This window comes from Anopheles gambiae, chromosome 3 (genome assembly GCF_943734735.2).
Source record: "Anopheles gambiae chromosome 3, idAnoGambNW_F1_1, whole genome shotgun sequence".
Taxonomy (NCBI): Eukaryota; Metazoa; Arthropoda; class Insecta; order Diptera; family Culicidae; genus Anopheles; species Anopheles gambiae.
This window is the reverse complement of record NC_064602.1, coordinates 53909576-53934428: the sequence shown is the minus strand read 5'-3', so window position 1 is coordinate 53934428 and position 24853 is coordinate 53909576. Positions and strand designations below refer to the sequence as shown.

Below are 24853 nucleotides of genomic sequence, written 5' to 3'. Positions count from 1 at the left end.
TTGTAAGTTATTTGTACAAGACCCAAGCATTGATTCCCGCCAAATCCAGAATATTAAAAAAATGAATGAACAGGCAATCTTCTACTAGCACTTTTCACAAAGTATTTTCTACACATTTGGTCAACTACATCAACTCCGTACTTGGTCGAGTTGTAAAATGACACAGTTTCAGGCTTTGATTTTTTATCGTTTCCAGTTCTTATATCACGATGCATTGAGCTCAGTAAAACGACATTTTTTTTTAGTTTTTCCTTGATAGACTGTGTCTTTGCTTTTGAACGCTTTGGTAAAGTAAAGTTTCTCTTTGGCTTTCTTTACGCAGATCGGCACTTTCCTTCTAGCCTTGTTGACTGTGCCAACTAAGCTAGTTTTTTTTTATTTCAAAAACTTCGCTAATTCTAAGTAGGTGGAAAAATTATCACATGTTACGTTGCTTCCTCTGTTTAGGATCGGATTAGGACGGATCTACTAACTTTAAGACTACAAAATCTCCGACTCTCTCCTCCGCAGGACGTTCATCATTTTTTTCCGAGATAAGAAAATATATTGACTACATATTTAGAATCTACGTCAACAGCCATCCAATACTTTTGCCCGTACTTAGCTGGCTTTGATGCCATAAACTGCGTAAATGGGCATCTTGTCTTGGATGGAAACAATAGTTCATCGACAGAAATCTCAGGAACTTAATAATTTCGCGAAACCTATTACGCGACATAACATTCTTGCAGAACGGAAGTCCGTATTTTTCAGACCACATAAGATCAAACTCCATGCCTTTGGATTCAGTACCTCCGCGAATGTACTAATTAGCTAGAAATGCTTCCAGCTCAGCAAAATACAAAGTCCAGTTTTTAGTTTGCAATAATCTTCTAGCTTCAATTTCAGTGCTTTTTTGAATTTGATTTAGAATACCATTATCAATGATAAGACGCCATGAACTCGAGACTGCACCAGCGACTACGTATCGTTTAGCATAAGCAGATGGGCCGGGTACATCTCTTATAACGTTTAGTTCAGCAACTCTACCTCCATTACCATTGTTAATTTCCACTACTTTCCACTGTGTGCCGTCAGGTGCCTCTACGATCGATCCAAATCGCAATCCGAGGTATCCGACACAGAATCCCCTTCTGATTGATCACTGGAGATGTTGTTCAGAGCAGCGACAATCTCTCCGGGTCGTAAACTAGGCTGGCGCGTCATATTGAGATGGCGCACAAATAAATATGGCACCTTGCAAACACTTGCAATGTCCTAAGTGCACCTGGCGAACTGGTTGCGCGGGTGTTGGGAGAGCATACACAGCGACCAAGCCAACCGGCAATCGAAACGTGTAGGCTACTTGTTTGGACCTGCAAGTATTGTGCTGGGGATACCAATACGAACTAGCCAGTAGTAGATGCTTTGGGTGGAGAGCGGAGGATAGGGACATTCAGACAAACCAGTGCCACTAATAAAATTGCGGTAGAGTGTACGGTAGAGTGCTTATATACGGCCTCAGCACAATTTTTCTATCGAAAAAATTCGATAGAACCGGCTGTCATTTTGGTGTCATTTTACACTCATTTCGCCGCCAAGGTGTTCATTTTACTGGTCTTTTTGAAAACTGGTATACCATCCCAAGCGAAATTTTTCGGGGATAATGAACATAAACTCATTCCATCTCTTTCTATTCATCAGCTCTACTCTCTCACACGCATCGATGAACTTTTACACATCTCTTTGTTCATTGTGCTATATTTGAAGGGTTTAAAACTGGTAGATAACGATTCGCGTTCATGAACTAGTTATGGTCAAATGGTAATGTTGTAATGCTTGCACCATGTTCGTCATGAGTTCAATGCCATTTTTATTGTTTTCATTGATAATTTAAAGTTTTGATTTCTTTTTAAAACATGCAGCTTCAGTAACTTCAGACCCCTTTACTCATTGTTAGAAATGCGTGTTTAATAGTCAATCTGTTATTTTTATTGCTTTATTTATTTCTTTTAATTCATTTAGTATCAGTACCCCTTCATACAACAAATTCAGCAAATAGCACGATAATGAATAATAATATGGTGGCGCAACTGGCAAAGTGATTCGAAGTAGAACTAGCTATGTGGTTGGTAGCATCAAGGATGAAGCATGAGCATGAATTGGAATATGAGGGGAGGGAGAGAATCCGTTAGTTCCTTTTGTATTTTTAGCTCTTTTTTTGCATGGGTTCATCCTTCACGTGTGTTCACTATCCCCGAAAATGGTCTGTATTTCGTTGAAGATGTCGGGGATAATTCGTTAACGATTTATCCCCGAAAAGGCCTGCGAAAACCGGCGTGGTCGGGAGCTTGGGATGACACTCACGAGCGAAATGAACTATGCTACAAAAATTCGATCGTTCCGCTTTGTATGGGGAAAAATCCGCCACGCGTTGAGCTGCGGAAATTATCGAATATAAGAAAAATTCCGAAAATCAAGATTGATGTTTTTGAAAAACGTTATGTAAAAGCAAGTTGGTAAATGTGTTGGTTCTTTTTCAGTATTTCGGGTGATAAAAAATTATTAATTAATTATTTTAAAATTTGTTTACCTGGGGGGCAACTTCTTGTAGGGGTATAAAAGAAATAGTTATACTGTCAATTTTACGTGAGCGCCTATCGAATTTTTTCGATCGAAAAATTGTGCTGAGGCCGATAGACTAGCCGATTGAATATAGCGAAAATTTGCTTACGGGACAAAAATTTCCCATATGGCGGTTTTAGATTGAAAATGATTTTTTTTAAATTACCATGTGAGATAGAAAATTTTGTATAGGTGCATTCAAAAGATCGTTAAAAATAAATAAAAGTCAAAAATTTCAATGAGTTGTCACGACGGCAAGCGGAATAACACACCTTTGAGCGTTTCTACATACACCGAGAATGCAGCTGAGAAAATAACTGACAGTATGCTTTGACAGCAACTGATAGTATTTTCGGTGAGAGAATTCTCCTCGGCATGCAAAGAACGATGGAGCTGAGAAAAAATTGAATTGGCAGTTTATAGCGATCGATCAATTATAGTTTGCATTTTTGCCGTCTAATAATCGTAGATATATTATTAAAAAGTAAAAGAAACTTTTTTGACTTCATTTTAGCGATTAAAATGGATTTTTTCAACATCATATTAAAAGTCTCATCTCGGCGCTTTTCAGAGCTTCTACACACACCAGCGTGAGAAACCGGTTGTCAATTCTCTCACAGCCATCTCTCAGCTGCATTCTCGGTGTATGTAGAAACGCTCTTTCTCGAATGCGATGTGACAAACAAGTCCCATCGGCGGTTCTAGTGTTAAATCCAAATTTCTAAATTAGCTACATACAATTCATTAAATTAAATTTCCAACAATGGGGGCCTTCACGATTCTAGTCAGTTTTTTGTATGGAGTTTGACAGTTGGAGGCTGAAATCATGTAAACACTCCATACAAAACCACACAAAAAACTAGCCTGCAATTTTCAGTCTAGATTATTCTAGCCACAAAGCTCCCGCTGCGCAAATTTGAGCAGTTTCCAGCGCAGGAAATGTACCAAAATCTGCGCTGGCCAGCGCAGATTTTGGCCCGTTTCCCGCGCTGGACTTCAGCGATTCCTGCGCTGGGTCGAGCAAGTTTAGCGCCATCTGTTGGCGAAATGGACGAACTATGTATGGCGGCGGAGCAAAAAAAAACGGTCAAAAAATTTAAAAATATTGGCGCCCATTTTTTCGTCCGCTTCTTCTCCCTCCCTCGCTCTGCCTTGCCTTACTTGCGCTTCAGCCCGTGCCTTCCGCCGCCAGCTGATTGGGTGTTTGTGGTGTATGCGTTGATTCATATATGTGCATTGCGGTTGTGTATTGTTATTGGTGGGTGTTAGCATTTATTAATTTGTGTGTGACCTTGAGACGCTGTGGGAGAAGCTGGATTGGGATTCAAAGTGTTATCGGTGTATTGATGGTTTAATTTATTTCGTGCCGCTGCTGATGAGAGCATTCGATGCCCCTACCAATCGAGGGTGAAGAAGCCTGTTTAAAACAAGCGTAGGAGAACGTCTAACATTAATCTAATATTTTTTTTAATTTGAACATGTTTGATGCTTCAACGACCTTCTAAGCATCGTGTACCACGATGTATAGCGGCAATAATTTTTTTTATTGTGCCGAAATCTGTCTCGCGTTTTTGGGTCTCGTTACACACACACACACACAGCGCGGCGAAAATGGCCGTTCACTCTATCATGTCGCGATCCCCCACCCCGCCCGGCGCTAGGGATGAGGATGCTACAAGAAAGCTGAACCAACCGTTCTACCGATAAGGTAGCCGTAATCGATCATGCGTGGTGGGGGGGAGGGATGGTCTAGTAGGGGGGAGGGGGGGGGGGAGTGCGTGCTTGCGCGACTTCGGGGGTGCGTGCTCGCGAGCGCGCTTTCGTGGGTGCTTGCTGGCGTGCGCGCTTTCAAGCTCGCGGGCGCGCGTACGTGCGTGTGTGTGTGCGTGCGTGCGTACTGGCGTGCGCGCGTTCATGCGTGTGTGTATGTGTGTGTGTGTGATTGTGTGTGTGTGTGTGTGTGTGTGTGTTTGTGTGTGTGCGTGCGTTTGGAAACCTCAAAACTATTTGATTCTGATGCGTACATTTTCATCCGCTGCGGCTACAAAATACCACGCATTTTCGATCTCGCTACCTGAGAGACAACACAACCATTGGCATTGGCATCTTTGCGATCGGCTCTGCTGTTGGTATTAAAAAGACACACGATCGAAGCAAACGTGTGTGTGATATATTGAACATTTATTTCTAATTCAGCTAGCGGACGCAAGTGGAAACAACATTTTGAATTGAATCCATACAAAAGAGGATCCTGGATTTGTTTATTACGGTGCGCGTATGGTGCTGCACCTGTCCGTCCAGAATTTGGTGGCTTGTTGGTTTGGAGTAGTTATCATGACGCCGTGCGACCGGCAATGCCTTGGAGTGGGTTCGGATCGGTAGGTTCATGTTTTGGTCGAGTGCATTCCGCTGATTTGTCGCACCGTAGCGGTAGATCCTGCATAAACAAAGTCTAGACAAACTCTTCCCCGGGTGTGAACTGCTATGCTAAGTTCTTTGTATTATTATTATTATTATTATTATTATTGGCGTAATGGTCTACGCGATCATGCCAGTGTTTTCAGGACTTGAGTACCACGTAGCCGGATAGTCAGCCCTTGCTACGGCGGACGGTTCATACGCGGTTAGAACCCACGACGGGCATGCAGATGTGCGGAATGATGGCGTTGCCGCGCTGTCTCCTGCTCGATGCATACGCTGCAGGCAGGGGGAAGGATGCACCTCCACGATAAAAAAACCGTCATGAATTAGCGGTGGACCTAACGGTAGGCGGACTAGGCGGTCGCCCAAGATTTCTAGGCTGTAGTATGCCGTATGTCTACAAGTGGACAGATTATTAGCGACAAGGGCCCCCGGAAAGATGGTCGTTAGGGCTCCGTGGCTGGAGAACAATTTGCACCTCCCCTCCCCCCATGGCGACAACAATTTTAGGGCCTGTGACCGATGATCGTAGGAGTCCCATGGCCACCCCCCCCCCCCTTCCGCTGGCAATTTAAGTATACTGTTCAATCTTCGAACAGCTGTGTGTCAGTACCCCCTCCTCAGGGGCCTCAATTCGTCTTTCCGCCTTTCATGAACACCTTCCTTTCTTTGACCGATGGATCATAACATTCCGGAAGAAATTACATTTGGCGACAGTTTTGCATACACACGCACACTCACAATCATGCGCAGGATGCTTAGCATATCTATGTAATCCACAACAGACGAAAGCAAAAGCTTAGTGTTAGAAACGTGTTAGAGCGAATTATGGTTCTGCGCGTTGCGCAGCAAACCCTCCATCGTGCGCTAGCGATTCCGTAGTCATTTTTACATTGCATCGATTAAACTCATTGCGCTTTTTTGGTTTGATTTGTAAAAATGCAACTTCATCGCCGCAATGTGTATAAACGGTTTTTTAAGCGCCACAGCAACTCACGAGCATTGACCACACGCGAGAAAGAGATGGCGCTATGGAGGGAAAAAGCACGGACGATGGCTGACAGCGATTGGCCGTCTGACGCACCAACACATCCAAACCTTCGACAGCGCGCTCTGGCGAGGGGTATGAGGCGGAGCCAGGGACGGGTCCCAAGTGACATTTGCTCGAAATTGTTTTCCCATATCTGCTCGATTAGTACTCGATACGCCTGAAATTGTGGATTTGTGTGTGATCAAGTGTGTTGAAAGCGCTAAAATTTGGTGAGTTCGAAAATTAGACTTGCTTCTATCGATTGACGATGCCGTCGAGCTCATTTTACACACATAGCTTAGATTTTTGATGAAAAACAAAAGCTAATTTTGTGTGACGTTATTTTCTAAAAAATCAATATTATTTAAGTATAAAATGGCTACCTGACCAACTATAACGAAAGAAAACATCAATTTCGAGCGAATCTAGAAGAAAACAACGAAAAAGCCGCATCACAGTTGATTTTAAAGGCCTTTTTCTAAATTCCCTTAAAGTGGTGCAGTTTAAGGGAAGTTTAAGGCTCTAGTTTAAGGGAATTTTCTCGAATTCCCGATTATTCGTGCTCGAAAATGTCAATTGGGGTAGCTCGACGAGCTGCTTGACAAATTTGTTGTTGGAGGGAAAAAGATGGCATGATAAAATTCTCAGAACTCCATGATTTCTTGCGTCGCTTTGCGCAGCGGGTGTATATTATACCCACTTAGATAGTTGCTCGAAAACTGCTATACAATGCAAACAGCTGACAGGCTGAAATTTCAGCCTACGAACTTACAACGGAAAGGGTCCCAATATTCATTTTTTGATATTTGATCACAAGTTTTCGCTTACTTCATATGACAATTGTTTTGTGTGCACGGTGGTACACAAAACGCGGCTGCACGACTCGAAAACTTTTTGACGTAAAAATTTCAGATTGTTGAGTTTTCCCCTCGAGTTTTTGGGTCGTATAGCGAGGCCTTATGAAAAGCTTTCTGCTGAAACAATCTCTTTAGGCCTGTATCTGTGCTCCATCGCATGCGATTTTTCTGCTCATGTTCATCGCTGTTTCATTAAGTTTATACATATTTGAACTGTATTTTGTCGAAACAAGTTTGATGATTTGGTATGAACTCACAGTCACCACAAAATTTCAGCAAAAACAGCACAGTGATGTGAAGATTTTACACAACCAAAACGGCTGCCAATTCTTTCACATTAATCCCGCAAGCCGAAATCTCCCTTGAAATTTTATCGCGATGTCTGCAAGCAGCTACCAATTCAACCTTTTGTTAACCACGAGCAAGCGGGCATCTGTCAAATCCCATATAAAATTTTGCCAGACTTTTCGATTAAATTGCTTCCGATGGAGCACAAACCCAGGCCTTAGGGGAATGGATTGTGAAAGAACTAAAACATTATTGTGATGCCAATACAACATTTGACAACTGTTGCAAAATATCTCGCAATCAACGAAAAAATGTTGAGGATATTATACAATATTGTATACTCATATGAGTCAGAAAACCCTGTAAAGGGACCTCGGTAAATACGAACAGGGTTATTCTATAATTAAAAGTTTTAGGCTTAAAATAAAGAACAGTTTATTTTAATCAAACGGAGCCTAATTTATTTTTTCAAGCTAAAAACTATATTTTTGTCTAAAACAAGTCGTTTACTGTATTTTGTTGTTACTTGCTAATTATGTGTGTACTCTGCTATGTATCAAAAGATTATTTTTATGTATCAAAAGATTATTTTGTTTATATTGTTTTAGCTTAAAAGATATTATGTGACTAGAGTATAAATCAATGAAATTATTTCAATGCAAACAAGTAACGTCCAAATCACTAAAACCGGTATTTGTTTATTTATTTTCCATGACATGAAGAGTCTTTGACAAACTATAATTTGGTAGCACTACATCATTAATCTTTTTACATAAATGCTATATCGAAGCAATATTTTTTATAGAGTCCTAAAATATAGCGACTGTTTCTCTTGCCTATGCTTTAGGTTTGCTTTTTATTTGATGCGGCATGCAAGGAATAATTGCTGTCTTGTAACTTCCTCATACGCTTACAATAACTTTGAGCAAATGTATTTACAATGGATGTTAAGAAGTAACATATCATGGCAAAAACGAAATACTCGAACAAACTAGCCAATAAATTACCATCTGAAGAGTTAATCGATTGCTTGTGACTATTTCGGTGGAGACGCTGCTTCTGAGTTTCAAAGAATCCTTTAAAAGGCTTTTGCAACCGTACACCAACCATTGGAATGAGTGCAAGAATGTCGATGAACTTGTCAACCAAGCTTTCGTTAAAGGATATGATAACGAAAATTTTCTGTATATGCATTTTAATCACCGCTTTACCGATAAGCGTAGCACCGAAAAACTTCCAGAAAGGAACCAGAAAGTGACCACATGTTATTCCAGCCAGATCAAATAATGGATTCGGGATCTATATTGACAAATTAAAAGAATTCATAAAATAAAATGCATAAGATTTCGGAATATTTCTATACTCACACTAGCACACAGAAGAATACCAAAAAATCCTACACGTTCAACAATATCCTCCATCATCAGTTTACCTTTATCGAACAAATTCAATTTTTCACCTTTTTCTTTGCGCTTTTGAAGTTTTTCAAGTTCTTGTAAATTCTCTAATTCTTCAGTATTATTACCCGAGAGCCGAGCGGCCTTAGCCATAAAGTAGGGTGGAAGTTCTCCCAATGCAGTTCCGGCTCCCCACAGAAAAGCTTCATAACGAACCTTTGTCATAATAGACCATAACGATGGTACAATAAGTTCTGCAGTACCGTTCTCATCAGGGCAAAGAATTCTGAAAAAAAAACCAGACATAAAATAAATTAAATGATCTCATTTGGAATACCTTCTTCTTGTTTTGCACAACAACCGTTGTTGATTTGTTTATGCCAGTACCACAAATGGACTTGATTAGCAGAGACTTATTGATTACATAACAATACAGTTTTGAGTACAGAACAGTACTTATAATATTCTTACCAGATGTATTTTCTTTATTCTATCTCATTCGCTTTGCACGCTGCATTGTATCTGCTTGTATTGTGTATGTATGGGATATCTGCGCATGTCAGTGTTCGATATGAATAGCATCATTAGTTTTCAACAATTCGTAATAATTTTGACTTTTTTCAACACATTTGAAGAGACAACTAGATATAGCAACGAGTCTTCATCGTTACTTAAGATGTCAAAATTGGGGACGGGAAAATTAAAAAAAATGTATAGGAACGAAACTAGATTATTTTCCAAACAAGATGGTACCCGTTCCAGTATGTCAGTATGTTCGGATGAAAAAATATAGAACGAGTTTAGAGTTGTGAGAGAGGTAGGGGGGAGGGGGGTGTTCCGATACACTAACACAAGGATCGTAGCCTACGGTACGGTATCAATCGCTCATAGCCAAAGGTCTCTCATGTGATCCAATGTGGAGGGGGGGGGGGGGGGTCTCCGCTTAACACTTTGACCGCCGGCCTGACGTCACAGTTTTTGAGTGAGCACGTAGCGCATGGCAAGAGAGCGATGAGAGCGACAGTTTCTCGTGCCATTGTTATTACTCTTTTGTTTCATTGCGATAAGCGGCGTAGCACATGTCGTTCTCGTTCTCACTTTTTTACCTCATTCGTTCTCAAGAGAATCACAGAGCGCCAGATGCAAAGCTGAACGGTGAGCAAAACCGTCATGCGAATTTATATGACACAGCGCTTAAAGTGTTAATACCTATCGTTGCGATTGCTAGCAAACCATTTCAACCCGATTTGGGATGCAACCAGATATATAGAGATAATTTCACGCCGTGAAGCGTGAAAAATAGCCAAAATTAACATGGCTGAAATATTCCACGTCTAATTGTATGTACCCAGCTGTCGTCTTGTATGGTTCGATGAAAAACCAAATATTTGCCGTGGAACATATTACTTTTGTATGGACCTGTCATCGAATGTCATTGAATTTGGCTTTACGCTTGAATTTGGCCGCGACGCAATTTGGCGGGATGTCTGGTTGCACGGCACCGTTCCGACTGCACCTACCGTTCCTACTGTATCAACCGTTTCGAAAGAACATACTGGGTTAAACATTTTAACTCAATTCGGATCTGTTTAAAGAATGGATCGAACCTGTTAAGTTCGCTCCGATGTGTATCACTAGTTCTAGATGCCACTGAGAGCTGTCCGTAGTGGGCAACCGCTTGCTTATTACCTTAAGTCCCGGGTACTCGGTATTTTAATTTTGTAAAGTGTTGGGCGTAAAAAATTTTTTTTGTGAAGTGTTGGGCGCATTGAAGAAAAGTTGCGCGAATCTTTGATTGTGAAATATGAACAAGCAATTCATGCTGCTCTTTTAACGCGTTGTCTGCCACGTCAGCCACATAGTGGCCAAAGTTGAGGTTGATCGGGACAGCTTAGACAATACGTAAACGATCTTTTCACAGTTTCACGTGCCTTTGATCGGCCCATGCTTTGCCTGTCATTGTTATAGCATTGTTTGCATGCGCGTCACCAAAGCGTTGCAAAGCGTTGGAGTCGGAATGTCACCAACTTTTGCGAGATGTAAAGAAAGGGAAGGGTAGGGAGAGGAGGGGGGGGGGGGGTTCCAAGAATGAAATTCCATGGAATTAGCCCAACAAACGACATTGTGGAGCGACTGAGACAACAAAGAGAATTGGTGAATTTGATTTAAAAGAGAAAAAATGCAAAAGCAAATGCAATCGTTTCAAAGAGTGATTCCGTGGCCTGACGGGGCAGTTCAGTGGGCATGTATGGTGGCAGACAACGTGTTAATCATTAATTTTTTACAGTATTCATAAAAACGGGGCTCATGGTAACTCAGCGACTGCCTGAAGAAGTACGACGATCATTCGAATTTAAATAAACTAAAATTATGCAACCCCATATTACAATTTTCACCACAAATTCACAACAGTCCTTGATTTGAGCAAAACAAGGCGTTTGGTGGATTTGCCGCCATATGCGACCGGAGGTCTGCGAAAAAAAGGCCGTACGTGGCTTGTAACAGTATCCGCTCTCTTCGCTATGTATTGGTACAGTAGGTGACCGCTAACTGAGAGGTAAACAAGCTCCAGTTAACGAACAATGTTCGCTAACTGGAATGACGTTTCTATGGATTGATTGTTTTGATTGGCGTTGTCTGGAATAAACATACCAAACTTTTTTTTCATTTATGTTGATATAAAGTATAGTAATTCGTGTAATAACAAAAATTAATAGCAAACGTAGGCAAGAGACCCTAAATTTGTTTGAAAAATGCACATTTGCGACAAATTTCTCTTCATGAGATTCCGGATGTTTCATGTTTTGACGTTTAAGTGTTCGTTAACTGAGAGTCACTCCAGTTAGCGAACCTCCAGTTAAAAAGTACTCCAGTTAGCGGTCACCTACTGTATTTGTGTATGTATTATTTACAGCTGTTCTTCGTGCGTTGTGGTTTTTGATCTCAGGGTGGTTCTTCATTTACGTCGATTTTTTTTAGCTACGCTTCTTTGCTGTGATTGAAGAGAATATTGGAGGTAGAGCGTAATTATCGTATAGATTTTTATACTTTGCTGGCGTTGCGTTGGATCCATCGTCAATGTCTTCGGCTATTTTGGTGGCACGTACCTGCCGCCTACGCTATAAGTGCATCGAATAGCTACAAAATGCTATTCGATATGTTCTTGTTTCTTACCATCAAGGTCTACGCAAACTATGTGGCTGTGCGAGGCCTGTGGTCGAAAGGATTAATTGATTTCGCTCGCTCTCCGTATGAGTTGACTATAAAATCAATCAAGCGCAACATAAAATCAATAATTTAAGTACTTTTCAACACCAATCTTAAGAAAGTGAGAGTGTAAAATGGTTTTAAACATTTTTTTCTACCTATTGCCATTAATTAAAACATTTACCGACCCGTATTCGCGTTGCCGAAAATAGGAGCACAGCCTTCCGAAAATAGGAACAAAACAGTGTTTGCATTTTCACGAATGTTTAAAAAAAAAATACACTTAAACCGGCAAATAAAAAATATCACAACATAATATGTTAGTTTATCGTTCAAAATAACGTCACATTCCTGAAAAGCAATAAAATTGTAAGTGTACAAGCAGTTTTTGTGAAACTAATGTACTAACCTGCCCAACACTGGTACAATTACACTATCAGTTGGATGTGAAATAATGGGGTGAATAACGATGGGCCTGATCGCCAACGAAAGTCGATAAAATTTATCCAATCGGTTAATATGCTCGAATCCACCAGTGGAATTTATTTTCCACTGGTGGATAATTTTCTCGACTGGTGGAAAACTCTTTCCGATTCAAGTAGCCATTAGTTTGGCTCATCTGTCAATCACACTTTTGTTTACGTCTATAGGTGTTGTTTTGCGGAATGAATTAAATACAGTCAACTCTCTCTTATTTGAGAGGCGATGGGACTGTCGAATAAGAGGGGTTTTCAAATTACAGAGGTTGAAAGTGAATGAAAGATCCATACAAACAAGAAAGAGACAGAATATTTAGTATGCAGCCTTAACTGTTGCTATAGGAAACTGTGAACAGAATCGCCAATTTGAGCATACATCTTTCAATAACCATGGCAACACCATACACAAATAAGAGGGATACAGATTTGAGAGGTTTTCCATATTAGAGGGACAAAAATGTACTGGAAATCAAGGGACTGTGAAAAATGTTAAAATAAGAGAGATTTCTCAAATTGGAGAGGTGTCAAATAAGAGAGGGTTCACTGTAGTATATTTGGATTATTTACGGACTATCCGGTGAATAATCTACACCAAAAGTGGCCTTAGACAGTACCGACTGTAGGCCTATTTTTTGTGTTCTATTATATTATATTATAATATTTATTCCTAATTAAGTGTATTACGTATTTACGCGGGAGAATAGTGAGCTGTTGCTCCGAACGCGTCGCGGACCCGAAGGCCCCCTAATCTCCCCTAATCTCCTCTAATCTCTCTCTCGACCTCTCCCTACGTTCCCTCTCATCCGATCGGTACCGTGGTATCGATCTCCATCGGTACCAAGACGGTGGGCACTCGTGCTCGTCAGCCGACGAGAGATCGCTCGCGCGGAGAGCGCACCTGAGTGCCCCGCTTTGTAATGCATCCAACACTATTCAAACAATCCGGGTAAAGTGTAAAATGGGTGGTAGCCTGAGCAAGTTTAGATGAAAAAAATCGTATGAACTGGAGGACGAGGTTTGAATCCTTTCAGAAACCTTCACATCATCTGGCCACTTAAATTTAAACCTATACCTATGTAATGTTATGTAATGAGGCTGAGGGGCCACGGGGGGGGGGGGGGGGGGGGGCGTGGATGGAAAGCCCAGCATATATGGTGTGTACAGTAGTCTCATCGCAGGCCTCCGTCAACGATAGAGGCTCCATGGGCGAGGGGACTCAAATACTATAAGGGGCTTATATATGAGGGATCCTGACCTCACTCCTTTTACCGCTTAGGGCCTTAGGGTCAACACCCTAAATCCGCAACTGTCCCTAAGAACACTTTACGGACTGGGTCGTCCGTTTCCATGCGTGATTCCACACATACGGGGCCAAGATGGTATCGTCAGATTTGATAAAAATAAAATTACTACGTTAAAATTTTAATCTATGCGATTCAGTAGAAATGCGCTATTCCAGTGTACATATTGGTTTAAATGAATGAACAAAAAAGAATCATTGGGTGATGCGTTTGTCACGAGGCGTAGAACTTAGCGATGTGTGAGTCAATCCGAACATTCCCGGGCCGTAGCCATCCATAAGCGACCGAAAGATTTTGGGGATAGTCCGGAAGGTACAAGTAAGCACAACACCCTCGATAGGTGCAAGAAAACTCCAACAATTCTGATCGGAGCTCACCGCTCCAACCGGTAAGATAACTACTTTCTTGATAACTTATACTTTCTTGTACCTAGTGATCCTATGCGTCTTCTCAATCTCGTTGCATTCACGTGTCGATTCTAATATGCCGTCACCCACCTCCGTGTCAAGTCATGATATGGAAATTCTAGCCTCGGAAATTTGATGCTAACGGTCTCCTGATTATGTTAACTGAACGTACCGTCATATGGTTGGACAAAAAAGAAGGATTAGCAAAAAATTATTTTATATGTTGGTTTCTCATTTTTTAGCTGTAACTATAAAGACTAGAAACCTATTACAAACCTAAAATTATGTGTTTATTTTTTATGAAAAACAGATAAATTTATATTTCCTAAACAAGAAATTTTTTGCTGAATGGAGTGATAAAACTTATCCAATAACTCAAACAGCGATAAAAAATCCTTTTTTGTTCGCTGTTAAACATAGTTTTTCATATTATTTAGTTTTCCACTGTTATATCAACTGGGATCCAGCAGTGGATATGACTATCCGACTGAAATGATTTTTTTTGTATGACTGCATATCCCATTGCTCGTCATTTTAACCACGTTGTTATGGCGGCAAACTCCATTTCACTCCACTGCCATGCCGATCGGATACCGAAGCTTGTGATTGAGAAAACGCAATTAGATCATATTGGATTTTTGCTAACCGGGTGACCAACTTATCGACTCCGTTTCGTCAGGCCCAATTAATGATGGCGTCGAGTTCATTTTGTATTGATTTCATTTGCTTTTGATGAATAACGAATGCTAATGTATTTTTAAAAAATCGGGTTTTAAGCTAAAATTCTTAATTGAATAATTTTAACGAGCCCGTTATTTCGTATTTCACTTACACTGCCAAAGAGACATTTGTTCTAAATTTTTAACCATGATCTGCTCGAATGGATCACAAGATACCAAAAATTGTGCGTGATAAAATGTGTTGAAAGCATCAAAATTCGTTTATGCAGTTCAATGATCTTCTTTTATTGGATGATGATGGCGTCAAAAACGTGATAAAACGTGTTGAAAGCATCAAAATTCGTTTATGCATTTCAATGATCTTCTTTTATTGGATGATGATGGCGTCAAATTCGTTTTAGATTCATCTGCTTTAATGTTTGAGGAAAAAAGAAGGCAAAATTCGCGCGGCGTTATTTTGTGTACATTCGGTGAGTGTTGGTATGAAATGACGATCAGTGATAAGGATTGGAAACGTTATTTATCAAAGCATAGAGCAGAAAAAAATAATAAAATCCACATCACAGTGGATTTTAAAGGGCATCTTCCAAAAATACCTTAAACTACTGATGTTTAAGGGAAAATTAAGGCGGAAGTTTCAGGGAAATAGCCCGAAATCCCGATTTTCGAGCTCGAAAATGTCACCCGCACAACAAAATCGAGCATTTTTTGAGCTCGGTTTCTAGCTCGCTTTCCGCCGAAACCGATCGAGAAAGCGAGCAGAAACGTCCGAAGAACCGATCAAAGCTCTTCATCGATTGAAGCGTTTACGGTCGTTCGAGAGAGCATGTTGTATGTGTTTGTCTCTTTCTGACAAAAAAGCTCCAGCACGCGACAGTAGCCGGCATCGCGAATAAATGAACTTTTTTTAACAGTCGTTTAAAGTTCATTTTGGTTTAACCGAGTTCATTTGCTGTTCATTCCTGTTAAAATAAACGATCGTCAAAACAGTTAACGACTGCTCGATATCGCATATAGACAAACACGGGGAAAAAATCGAGCAGTATAACTAAACGACTGTTAATTTGCATCGCATGACAGTCATTTGTTTAACGGCGGCATATGACCAGTCGTTAAAATTAACAAATGAATTAGATGCGATCGCGATGCCAAATTCTAGTAATTTTTAACGACTCTGGTTAATTTTTAACGACTGTTAATTTTAAACCAATTCTTTCGCGATGCCAGCTAGTGTTGGCGTAAAAATGATAATGGTCGAAAAATAGTTCACACCCACGATCTCTTTCTCTCCTCCCTCCCCATCCTTTCACCAAGCTTTATCATTGTTAGTTCTTGCTCTTTAGCTACATTTAGCGAGAGGTTGAGAAGTTTTCGATCGCTTTGCGCAGCGGGCTGTTTAAATGAAGTTAAAAACTGCATTTAACACGTTGACTGCCAAGCGGTTTTGAGCAAAATTTCCCGTGGAGCCACAGAAATTGCTTTAGAGCGCGCGCTGCTAGCTTAAATATGTTGGTGTCCAGCGCCTCGCTCGCTTCCAGCGATACGTATTAATGCCTGGACTCTAGGGGGACTCTAGCAATGCCAAATCGATGATGATCATGGAACGAATTTCGGTACGATAAAAAAACGTAGTATGAAACGAACAATGCAATCACGCGCCCACATTCTTTTCATTAATTGTATAAATCCCCTGCATAAGCGCAACTGAGAAAGTATATCAGAATTGTGGGTGGGCTACATCCTCTTTACTCTTCTTGAAGCTGTACAAAGCGTACCGTCTTTCGTAAGCAAGTCATAGTATTAGTGTGTATCGTACACGAGGATTCGCGAGTGCTTTTGTTGTCATCCGTAAGTGGACGGACGTGGCCCCCTGGGAAGCATCGATGTCACCTACATCTGGATGACGTGGCCAAAGTCCATATAGCATACAGGCCGATGCATGCCTAAGGAATTGACAAATGAAAGTAACTCGAAGAAATCTTGGTTTGACAGATGCCTCGTTCTGTTCGTTTATTTACATTCTGTATGGGATGCTGCATCCGATTCATTAATTTTGGAATTTTTACCTTAAATTCTCTAAATAGAACTATCTTGGGACTATCCCAAAATATTCTATCCCAAATTAACACCCCGTGCACTTCGAGCTTGTTACGTGCATGTAGAAATAGACGAGGCAACTGTGAAATCCATGATCTTTGTATTAGTGCAAAAAAGAGCTATGCATCGACCTGTATAATACATGGACTTTGGACGTGGCAGTCAACACGTTAAGGGAAATTACTCGAATTCTCGATCATCCGTACTCTAAAATGTCAATTAGGTGAAAAATGGGTGTCAATAATTTGAAAAATACGTACTCATTAGGATACGGCGGTTCAGGGAAGTTGAGAGAACTGCACTCATATGCTGCTAGGGTTACGCTGGCAATATGTGGTCCTAGATACAACAAAAATGTATGCAATCCGGTTCCAAGTCCCACAGAGGATAAAATACCCAAACCTAACCAATAAATTACGAATATTCCTTTATGTTTCAAGTATTGTACAAGAATTTGGTGTTGACCTGGTGTATAAATAGCCACAGCAGTGCTACATATTACAATTAATAGGGCGGTTAGCTGTGCTCGTCGATGAAGTAACCTGCAAAAAAGATAAATATTTTAATAATATTTTAATAATATGTTATTGTTCCAATTATCAATTAACCAAGCATCATTTGGATTGTTGCATATTTATTATTACTGCAATTCGCTACCACAGCAACATATCAACATAACAAGATTATAAACAATCAAAATATAAAAAAAAACTTATTTTGAAAATGCCTTACCTACTTAGGTTAGTTTGCAATAGATATATTACTTCAAGGCTTGCATATTTTAGTGTTTTCATTGGTGATGCCCACAGCACTAGCGATTTGATTTCTTTGGCAAATTTCTTATTATCATTTTTCTGCGATACTGCATTGTTGTTATTATTACCATTGCGATTTGAGTTTTTGTTACTATTTGAACTACCGGCGCTCATTTTCATGGTGATGTCCGCTCTGTACTCCAAACGATGGTACTGTATGTATAGAGATGAAGATAAAATCGAAGAAATTGTTATAACAATGAAATATCATTCGATAACGCAAAAAGGTGACTTAGGATGAAGCAGAGCATAGTCATAACATAGAGCAAGTATGTCAAACTAGCGGCCCGCATGCGGCCAGCGAGAATATTTTGAGAATTGCTAAAAGCACTGGAAACCAAAAATCTATTATTTGTATTTGTCGAAGTGTAACAATCATTTTGTCGGTATATTTATCGAAACTATCATGAATGTACCCATAACATCTCATAAACTTATGTACAGAATAATCGAGATCCTTAAGAAACATTGGTACCTATTGCCAATGACGTTAACCACCAGTCGATAAATATATCGACCAATATAATAGCAAATATGGCGGATTGGTATCGCGAAGCGGCAAATTTGTCGATCGATAAAACGGTGGAAGCAACTGTCATGGCTGCCATAGCAATAGTGGGTAAAAAGTCGAGCAGTCATTAAAAAGTAGATAATTTGTATCGCGAATGGCAAAAATTGACTATAACGATCAATATAACTAGCAACTGCTTCGATGCAGTTGATAAACAGTGCAGAGTACACATTCTACGTGTGTCAGACAGTGATTTGGAGTAATACATCTTGAATTGGAATATGTAATGTATACAAAACAAATTATTAGGATATTTCGTATGAGTTTATAATAAATATTAGAAAAAATCGTCCCTTATACAAAAAATAAGTAAAAAATAAAAATAAACTGGATAATTAATTTAATTAATTCAAAACAACTTATTAGGAAAATGTGTTAAGATGATAATTCATTACTTCTACTTGGTGTAACGCCCTACGTGGACATATTGGCCAATACAGGCTCTCAAGACTTATTAAGTACCACGCAGCCGGAAAGTCAGTCCTTGTTACGGAGGACGGTCCATTTTAGATTTGAACGGGTATGTTGTGAAGTCATGCGTGTTCCACGCAACTGCAATACTTAAATTCAGAGCTTAATAATTTTATGTAAGACGAAATCTTTTTCTTTGTTCATTTCATCGTTAATTAAACGGCATTTCCCTGGTCAGTCGTCAATCTACACGATATAAAAATATGCCCGTCATGAGTTCAAATCTAAAATGGACCGTTTGAAGAGAAGCGTGTAGTAACATCCCCCCGTAGTAAGGATTGAATATCCGGCTGTGTGGCACTGAATAAATCTCGAAATACTATGAAGGCAGTCATGCTTCCGCAGGATGTTAGGTCAAATAAAAGAAGTACATATTCTTCTTGTTCTTATTTGACACAGCAATCGTTGTCAGTCAAGACCTGTCTGTACCACTAGTGGGCTTGGTTTTCAGTTACTTATTTATTATCAACACAGGATAGGTAATCCTACATATGGGGGCACGGCTTATTCGGGGCTTGAACCCATGGCGGACATGTTATTAAGTCGTACGAGTTGAAGATAATGCCACGAGACAGGCCCTGATTTTTTTATCGTAGCCATTGCATTTAAATCATCCTGGACTGCTACCTAGCGGTGAAGTTAAAACCACAAGCGTTTGAAGAATGACTTCATCATCATCGTATTAGGCCCAGAAAGGTTTAACACCAAGCTCGGAATCGTCCGGAACCGAAACCATCTGGAGCCGTCCGTAACCACCTAGAACCATCTGGAGCTATCCGGAACCATCCGCAGGCGTCCTGATCGAGCAATCCGGAGCAGTTAGTCGGTAGCCGGAATTGTCGGACGCCAGCTCTGGCTGCAGGCTAGTGGCTCCGGACAGTTCAAGACGGCTCAGAACGGCCGCATACGGCTCTGACTATTCAAATAAATCAGCTTCCACGACACCTGATGTTGACTAGCGACTCCGGGTGGCTCCAGTTGGCTTCGTACGAAAACATGGGTTTGATGAATCTGGATTGAAACATGCAAATTTCAAGCTGTGAACGTACGCATGGCACTGAGATATAGAACAATACAGAACGTCCACGAAAGTTGTAACATTTAACATTTATAAACACAGTATAAACGAAAAACACATTTTTAAGCCGCTTTTTGGTGCTAACTGGTGTGCGCATTCGTAAACAAACCCCAGTAAACAAAGCCAATTTGACAGATGGCGAAACTGCTCGATCGGTTTTTATATTTGTCGATATAATTTTATCGCTCTGTTGCTCTGTAATGGGATGGGATCCGAAGCCCCATTGAGGGATAATACAGGCTCTCCCATCCAACTCCTATTCCGACACGTCCTCGTCGTGCAGAGTGGTAACGTGTGTCACCACATATCCAAGCTTGGGTACACAGGCTTGATCCAACCCCTTGGGCTGATGGTGGCATATGGCAAACCAGAAGGGGTGTGGGTATCCCGGGAAACTGGGTGCCTGAACGTCAGGGGGGGGCAACCCTACGCTAAACAAAGCGGTCACGTGGGCGCGGGGCCAGTCACCCAGTCCCATGCATTTACAGACTACAGAAAGCACCAGGAATCATCGAAACGGAACCAACGATACCGACCCTACGCAATGCCCCAGGACTACTCTTAAAATGGGCTCATGGAACGTACGCACTCTAAGCGAAGCCGGAGCCTTGAAAAAACTTGATGATGCCCTAGCCACACTGAGCATGGACCTCGTGGCTCTACAAGAGATTCGGTGGCTAGGGAACGGTGTGCAAAACAGGCGTGGTAAGCATTGCTACGACATATACTACAGCTGCCACGAACGCCACCGCGTACTCGGTACGGGTTTCGCCGTAGGTCCCCGGTTGAAACCCGCAATCATGGATTTCAAGGCTATAAACGATAGGCTATGCACCCTGCGCATGCGAGGCAAATTCTTCAATATAAGCCTCATAAACGTTCACGCCCCTACCGAAGATAAAGAGGAAGATGAGAAGGACCTTTTTTACGGCCGACTCGCTAGAATCGTAGATGCGTGTCCCAGGCATGACCTCATAATCATCCTGGGGGACTTCAACGCAAAAGTCGGTAGGGAGCCAATGTACCGCCAATACACTGGCTGTCACAGTCTGCATGAGCACAGTAACGATAATGGTAGTAGATTGGTCCAGTTTGCCGCAGCGAACAATCTGGTTGTAGTAAGTACCAAATTTGCGCGCAAAAAAAATCCACAAGGTTACATGGGCGCACCCGCGTGGAGAATCCTTCAACCAGATCGACCACGTGTTAATAAGCCGCCGACGACAGTCGAGTCTGTTAAATGTCAGAACATATCGAGGAGCCAATATCGATTCCGATCACTACTTGGTTGGCTTAGTGATACGTTGTAGAATCGCCCGCCCCCGCGCCAATGGGGGCGGAGAAACACGCAGCCTCGGCTCAACACGGACTCTCTAAGGGACATTACTGTCCAACAGGAATTCAAAGCCGCTTTAGAAGAGTCTCTACTACCAGAAGACAGTTATGAAACTACGAGCGAGAGGTGGAACGCTCTAAAAACAAAAATAATAAACTGTGCAAGAAATATACTCCCACCACGTCGTGGCAACACCAAATCTGGCTGGTTTGACGATGAATGCAGACAAATGACCGAACGTAAGAATACTGCATACCGAGCAATGCAGCAACGGCATAGAACGCGGGCATGCGCAAAGGAATATTCACGGCTCAGACGCGAAGAGAAAAGAGTTTACCGCTCCAAGAAGCATGCTTTGGAAGAGCAAAACATGCGGGAACTCGAGCAAACCAGAGAGGCGTACGGACCGACACGAAAGTTTTACCAAGCGATAGCAGGTCACCGAAACAACGTTGTACCTAAGGTAACCTGCTGTCGCAACAAGGATGGAGATCTGGTCAGTAATCAGCCAGAGGTCCTCTCGCGGTGGGCGCAGTACTTTGATGATTTACCCAATGACCAGTTAAGCGAACAGCTAGAAGCGCCACTAGCAGATGGTGACATGCTACTGCCACCCAGCATAGAAGAAACACGGAAGGCTATCCGTCGGCTGAAAAATAACAAGGCACCCGGATCCGACGGAATTGTTGCCGAACTGGTCAAGAATGGAGGTGCACGACTAGAAAACCAGATTCATCAAATAGTTACTGAGGTGTGGGATAGCGAATCGATGCCTTGTGATTGGATTCTCAGCATCATCTACCCCATATACAAGAAGGGAGATAGGTTGGACTGCAACAACTACAGGGGTATTACGGTGTTGAAAACCACCTATAAAATATTCTCCCTTATCCTTCAGGATCGCCTTGTCACGCACGACGAAGAGATAGTCGAAAACTATCAAAGAGGATTCTGAAACGGAAAATCTACCACTGATCAGATCTTCACCATGCGACAGATCTTGGAGAAGATGGCTGAATACAGAAATGACACATACCATCTCTTCATAGACTTCAAAGCCGCATACGATAGCATAGCCAGGGTAAAACTGTACGACGCTATGAGCTCATTTGGAATCCCGGCCAAACTGATAAGGCTAGTTAGAATGACTATGACCAATGTCACTTGCCAGGTAAAAGGGTGGATGGAAAACTCTCAGGACCTTTTGCTACCACCAAAGATCTGCGCCAGGGGGACGGGCTTGCTTGTCTCCTATTCAACCTGGCGCTAGAGAGGGCCATCCGTGACTCGAGGGTAAAGACTACGGGAACCATCTTCTATAAGTCAACCCAGATCCTGGCATACGCTGATGATACAGACATCATTGGTCTGCGGCTCTCCTATGAAGCAGAAGCCTACCAAGGGATCGAGAAGGCGGCAGAGAACCTCGGATTGCAGATAAATGAGGCAAAGACCCAACTGATGGTGGCAACATCAGCGGGTCTACCAATAAATAATCAGAATCTACGTAGGCGTGATGTACAGATAGGTGAACGCACTTTTGAAGTCATCCCAGAATTCACCTAGTACCTATATAGTACCTATATAGTACCAGTAGTTACATACGTCTCTGAAACATGGACACTGTCCAAATCTGACGAAGCCCTCTTAGTCGCGTTCGAGAGGAAGATGCTCAGAAGGATACTTGGCCCCATATGTGTGGAAGGACAATGGAGGAGCCGATATAATGACGAGCTATACGAGATGTACGGCGACCTCACTGTCGTACAGCGAATAAAGCTCGCCAGGCTCCGGTGGGCTGGCCATTTTATACGCATGGAGACGGAAGACCCAGCCCGTAAGTCTTTTTAGGCCGTCCACAAGGACAGAGGAGGCGTGGTAGGCCCAAATTGAGGTGGCAAGATGGCGTGGAGGCGTCCGCCATTAAGGCCGGGATAACGGACTGGCAGACGAAGGCGCGAGACCGTGAGCGGTTTCGGACACTCCTGAGGTAGGCCAAGACGGCACCACTGGTGGTGTTGCGCTCCTGGCGGCGTTTCCGAATTCACCACTTTCGAGCGTCACACTGTGGTAAGATTAAGTTAGTATAGGTAGGTAGCGATGTAATAGGATAGTATACGACACGATGTAATAGGATAGTATAGGACACGAAGTATAGGATACGAAGGATAGGACACGAAGGATAGGACACGAATAGGAGCGATCGGATGCGCCGATCGTGGTCCTCGAGCTTGCGAGCGATCGGATGCGCCGATCGCCGTTCTCTTATCTTTCGACCGCCAACCAATACAGATCACGTGTTTTCACTCATCGCAATTGTCACGTAAAATAAAGTTAAATTGTATCGCGCAAGCCCTACGCTTTTTGCGCGCCAATCAAACGATTTTTTTTTATTTTTTTAAATATTTGAGTTGTTATTGCACTGTTGTAATGCTTATTTTTTAGCAATACGTATGCATTGATGGTCCCTTTACCAAACCTCATCATTACTTTTAGTAACCCATGTCTATTGCGGCCATAATTTGCCTTTTTGTACAAAAAAAATCAGCTAGATGAATTCTTTTTTAACTGACTGTGCCTAGTCTTTATGGTTCAAGCTAAGAAATGAGAAACCAACAAAACATCATGGTCTACTAATCATTTTCTTTTATCCAACCTTATGTTAACCACGTTCAGTTGACATAAACAGGAGATCATTAGGAACAATTTCCAATTATATTTTCAACCTTGAGTTGAGCGGGAAACGGGGGGTGGATTTCTCCAATTTTCTTTTGATCAAATACATTTCAATTTTTTTCCTTTTTAATCGTGTCGTGCTCGGAGGAGACCCACCATGAGACTACTGTATACACCATATACAAGGTTTTCGAGGATTATATAGACATGTTCAGCGAGTTGTAGATTCGTTCAGGCATATGTGGTGAATATATAAAGGTACAAACGCTCAACTTGAGGACATAAACCGGGCTCTGAGGCGACCACACAATCTCCCCCACGATTATACGAATAAACGCTCTCTCCTATTTCACCAACCTAAGAGAACGGACGTGAGTAAAACCGCTACAAACTCATCATCCGAAACCCTACTTGGAAAACCCCCGAACTGGTGACCCCGACGTGATCGTGACCGAAAGTGAATTTTTACATGATTTTTTCCCAATTTTTTTTGGGCTGCCCGAAATGACGACACCCGAAACAGCCGTGCCTATCGAAGAGGAACAGGAGATCGCTGCAACGGGACCGCGTATCAGTTTCCCGACGTTCGATACGGAAGATGTGGAGACATGGTTCGTGTGTCTCGAGGCAGCGTTTTACGTGAATGCAGTGAAACTCGACAAGCACAAGTTTAACGCAGTTATTGTTGCACTCGGGTCTCAAGCCAAACACTTTCACTCCGCCATCGCAGTATGCAACAAAGCGGGCACAATCGGCAAATACGTAACGATTAAGAAGGCCATCATCGACCATTTTCAGCCCTCGGAGAACCAAAGGTTGACCAGCCTTTTATCGGGCGTATCCCTCGGCGACCAAAAACCTAGCCAACTCCTGGCCCAAATGCGTCGAATGGGAGGAGACGATTGCCCTGACACCATACTATCCAACATTTGGTTGCGAGCGCTAACACCGACGATACGGTCAATAATAGCAGCAGTGCCATCCGCGTCATTAGACGAGCAAGCTACGATAGCTGACAAAATTATGGAAGCCCCCCATAGCGATGTCTTAGCAGTGAGCTCACGATCCGCTGAAAACCGTCACGAGCCGACGGTACAAATCGCTGCCCTAGAGTGCAAAATCGAAGCCCTTTCGCAGC

The 24853-nt window shown here is 42.0% G+C and overlaps 1 protein-coding gene across 1 annotated transcript in view; it reads right to left on the bottom strand.

The window, feature by feature from the left end:
- Positions 1–7867: 7867 nt before the first annotated feature.
- LOC1278597 (vacuole membrane protein 1) overlaps positions 7868–24853 on the bottom strand; it is a 49870-nt gene continuing 32884 nt past the window's right edge. Inside the window, exons 3-6 of the mRNA XM_061655617.1 lie at positions 17501–17736; positions 17029–17310; positions 8568–8883; positions 7868–8499 (exon numbers count right to left, since the gene is read on the bottom strand). Of these exons, the coding sequence (XP_061511601.1) occupies positions 8044–8499; positions 8568–8883; positions 17029–17310; positions 17501–17736 (1290 nt within the window). The 3' untranslated portion in view covers positions 7868–8043. The remainder of the gene's footprint in view (positions 8500–8567; positions 8884–17028; positions 17311–17500; positions 17737–24853) is intronic.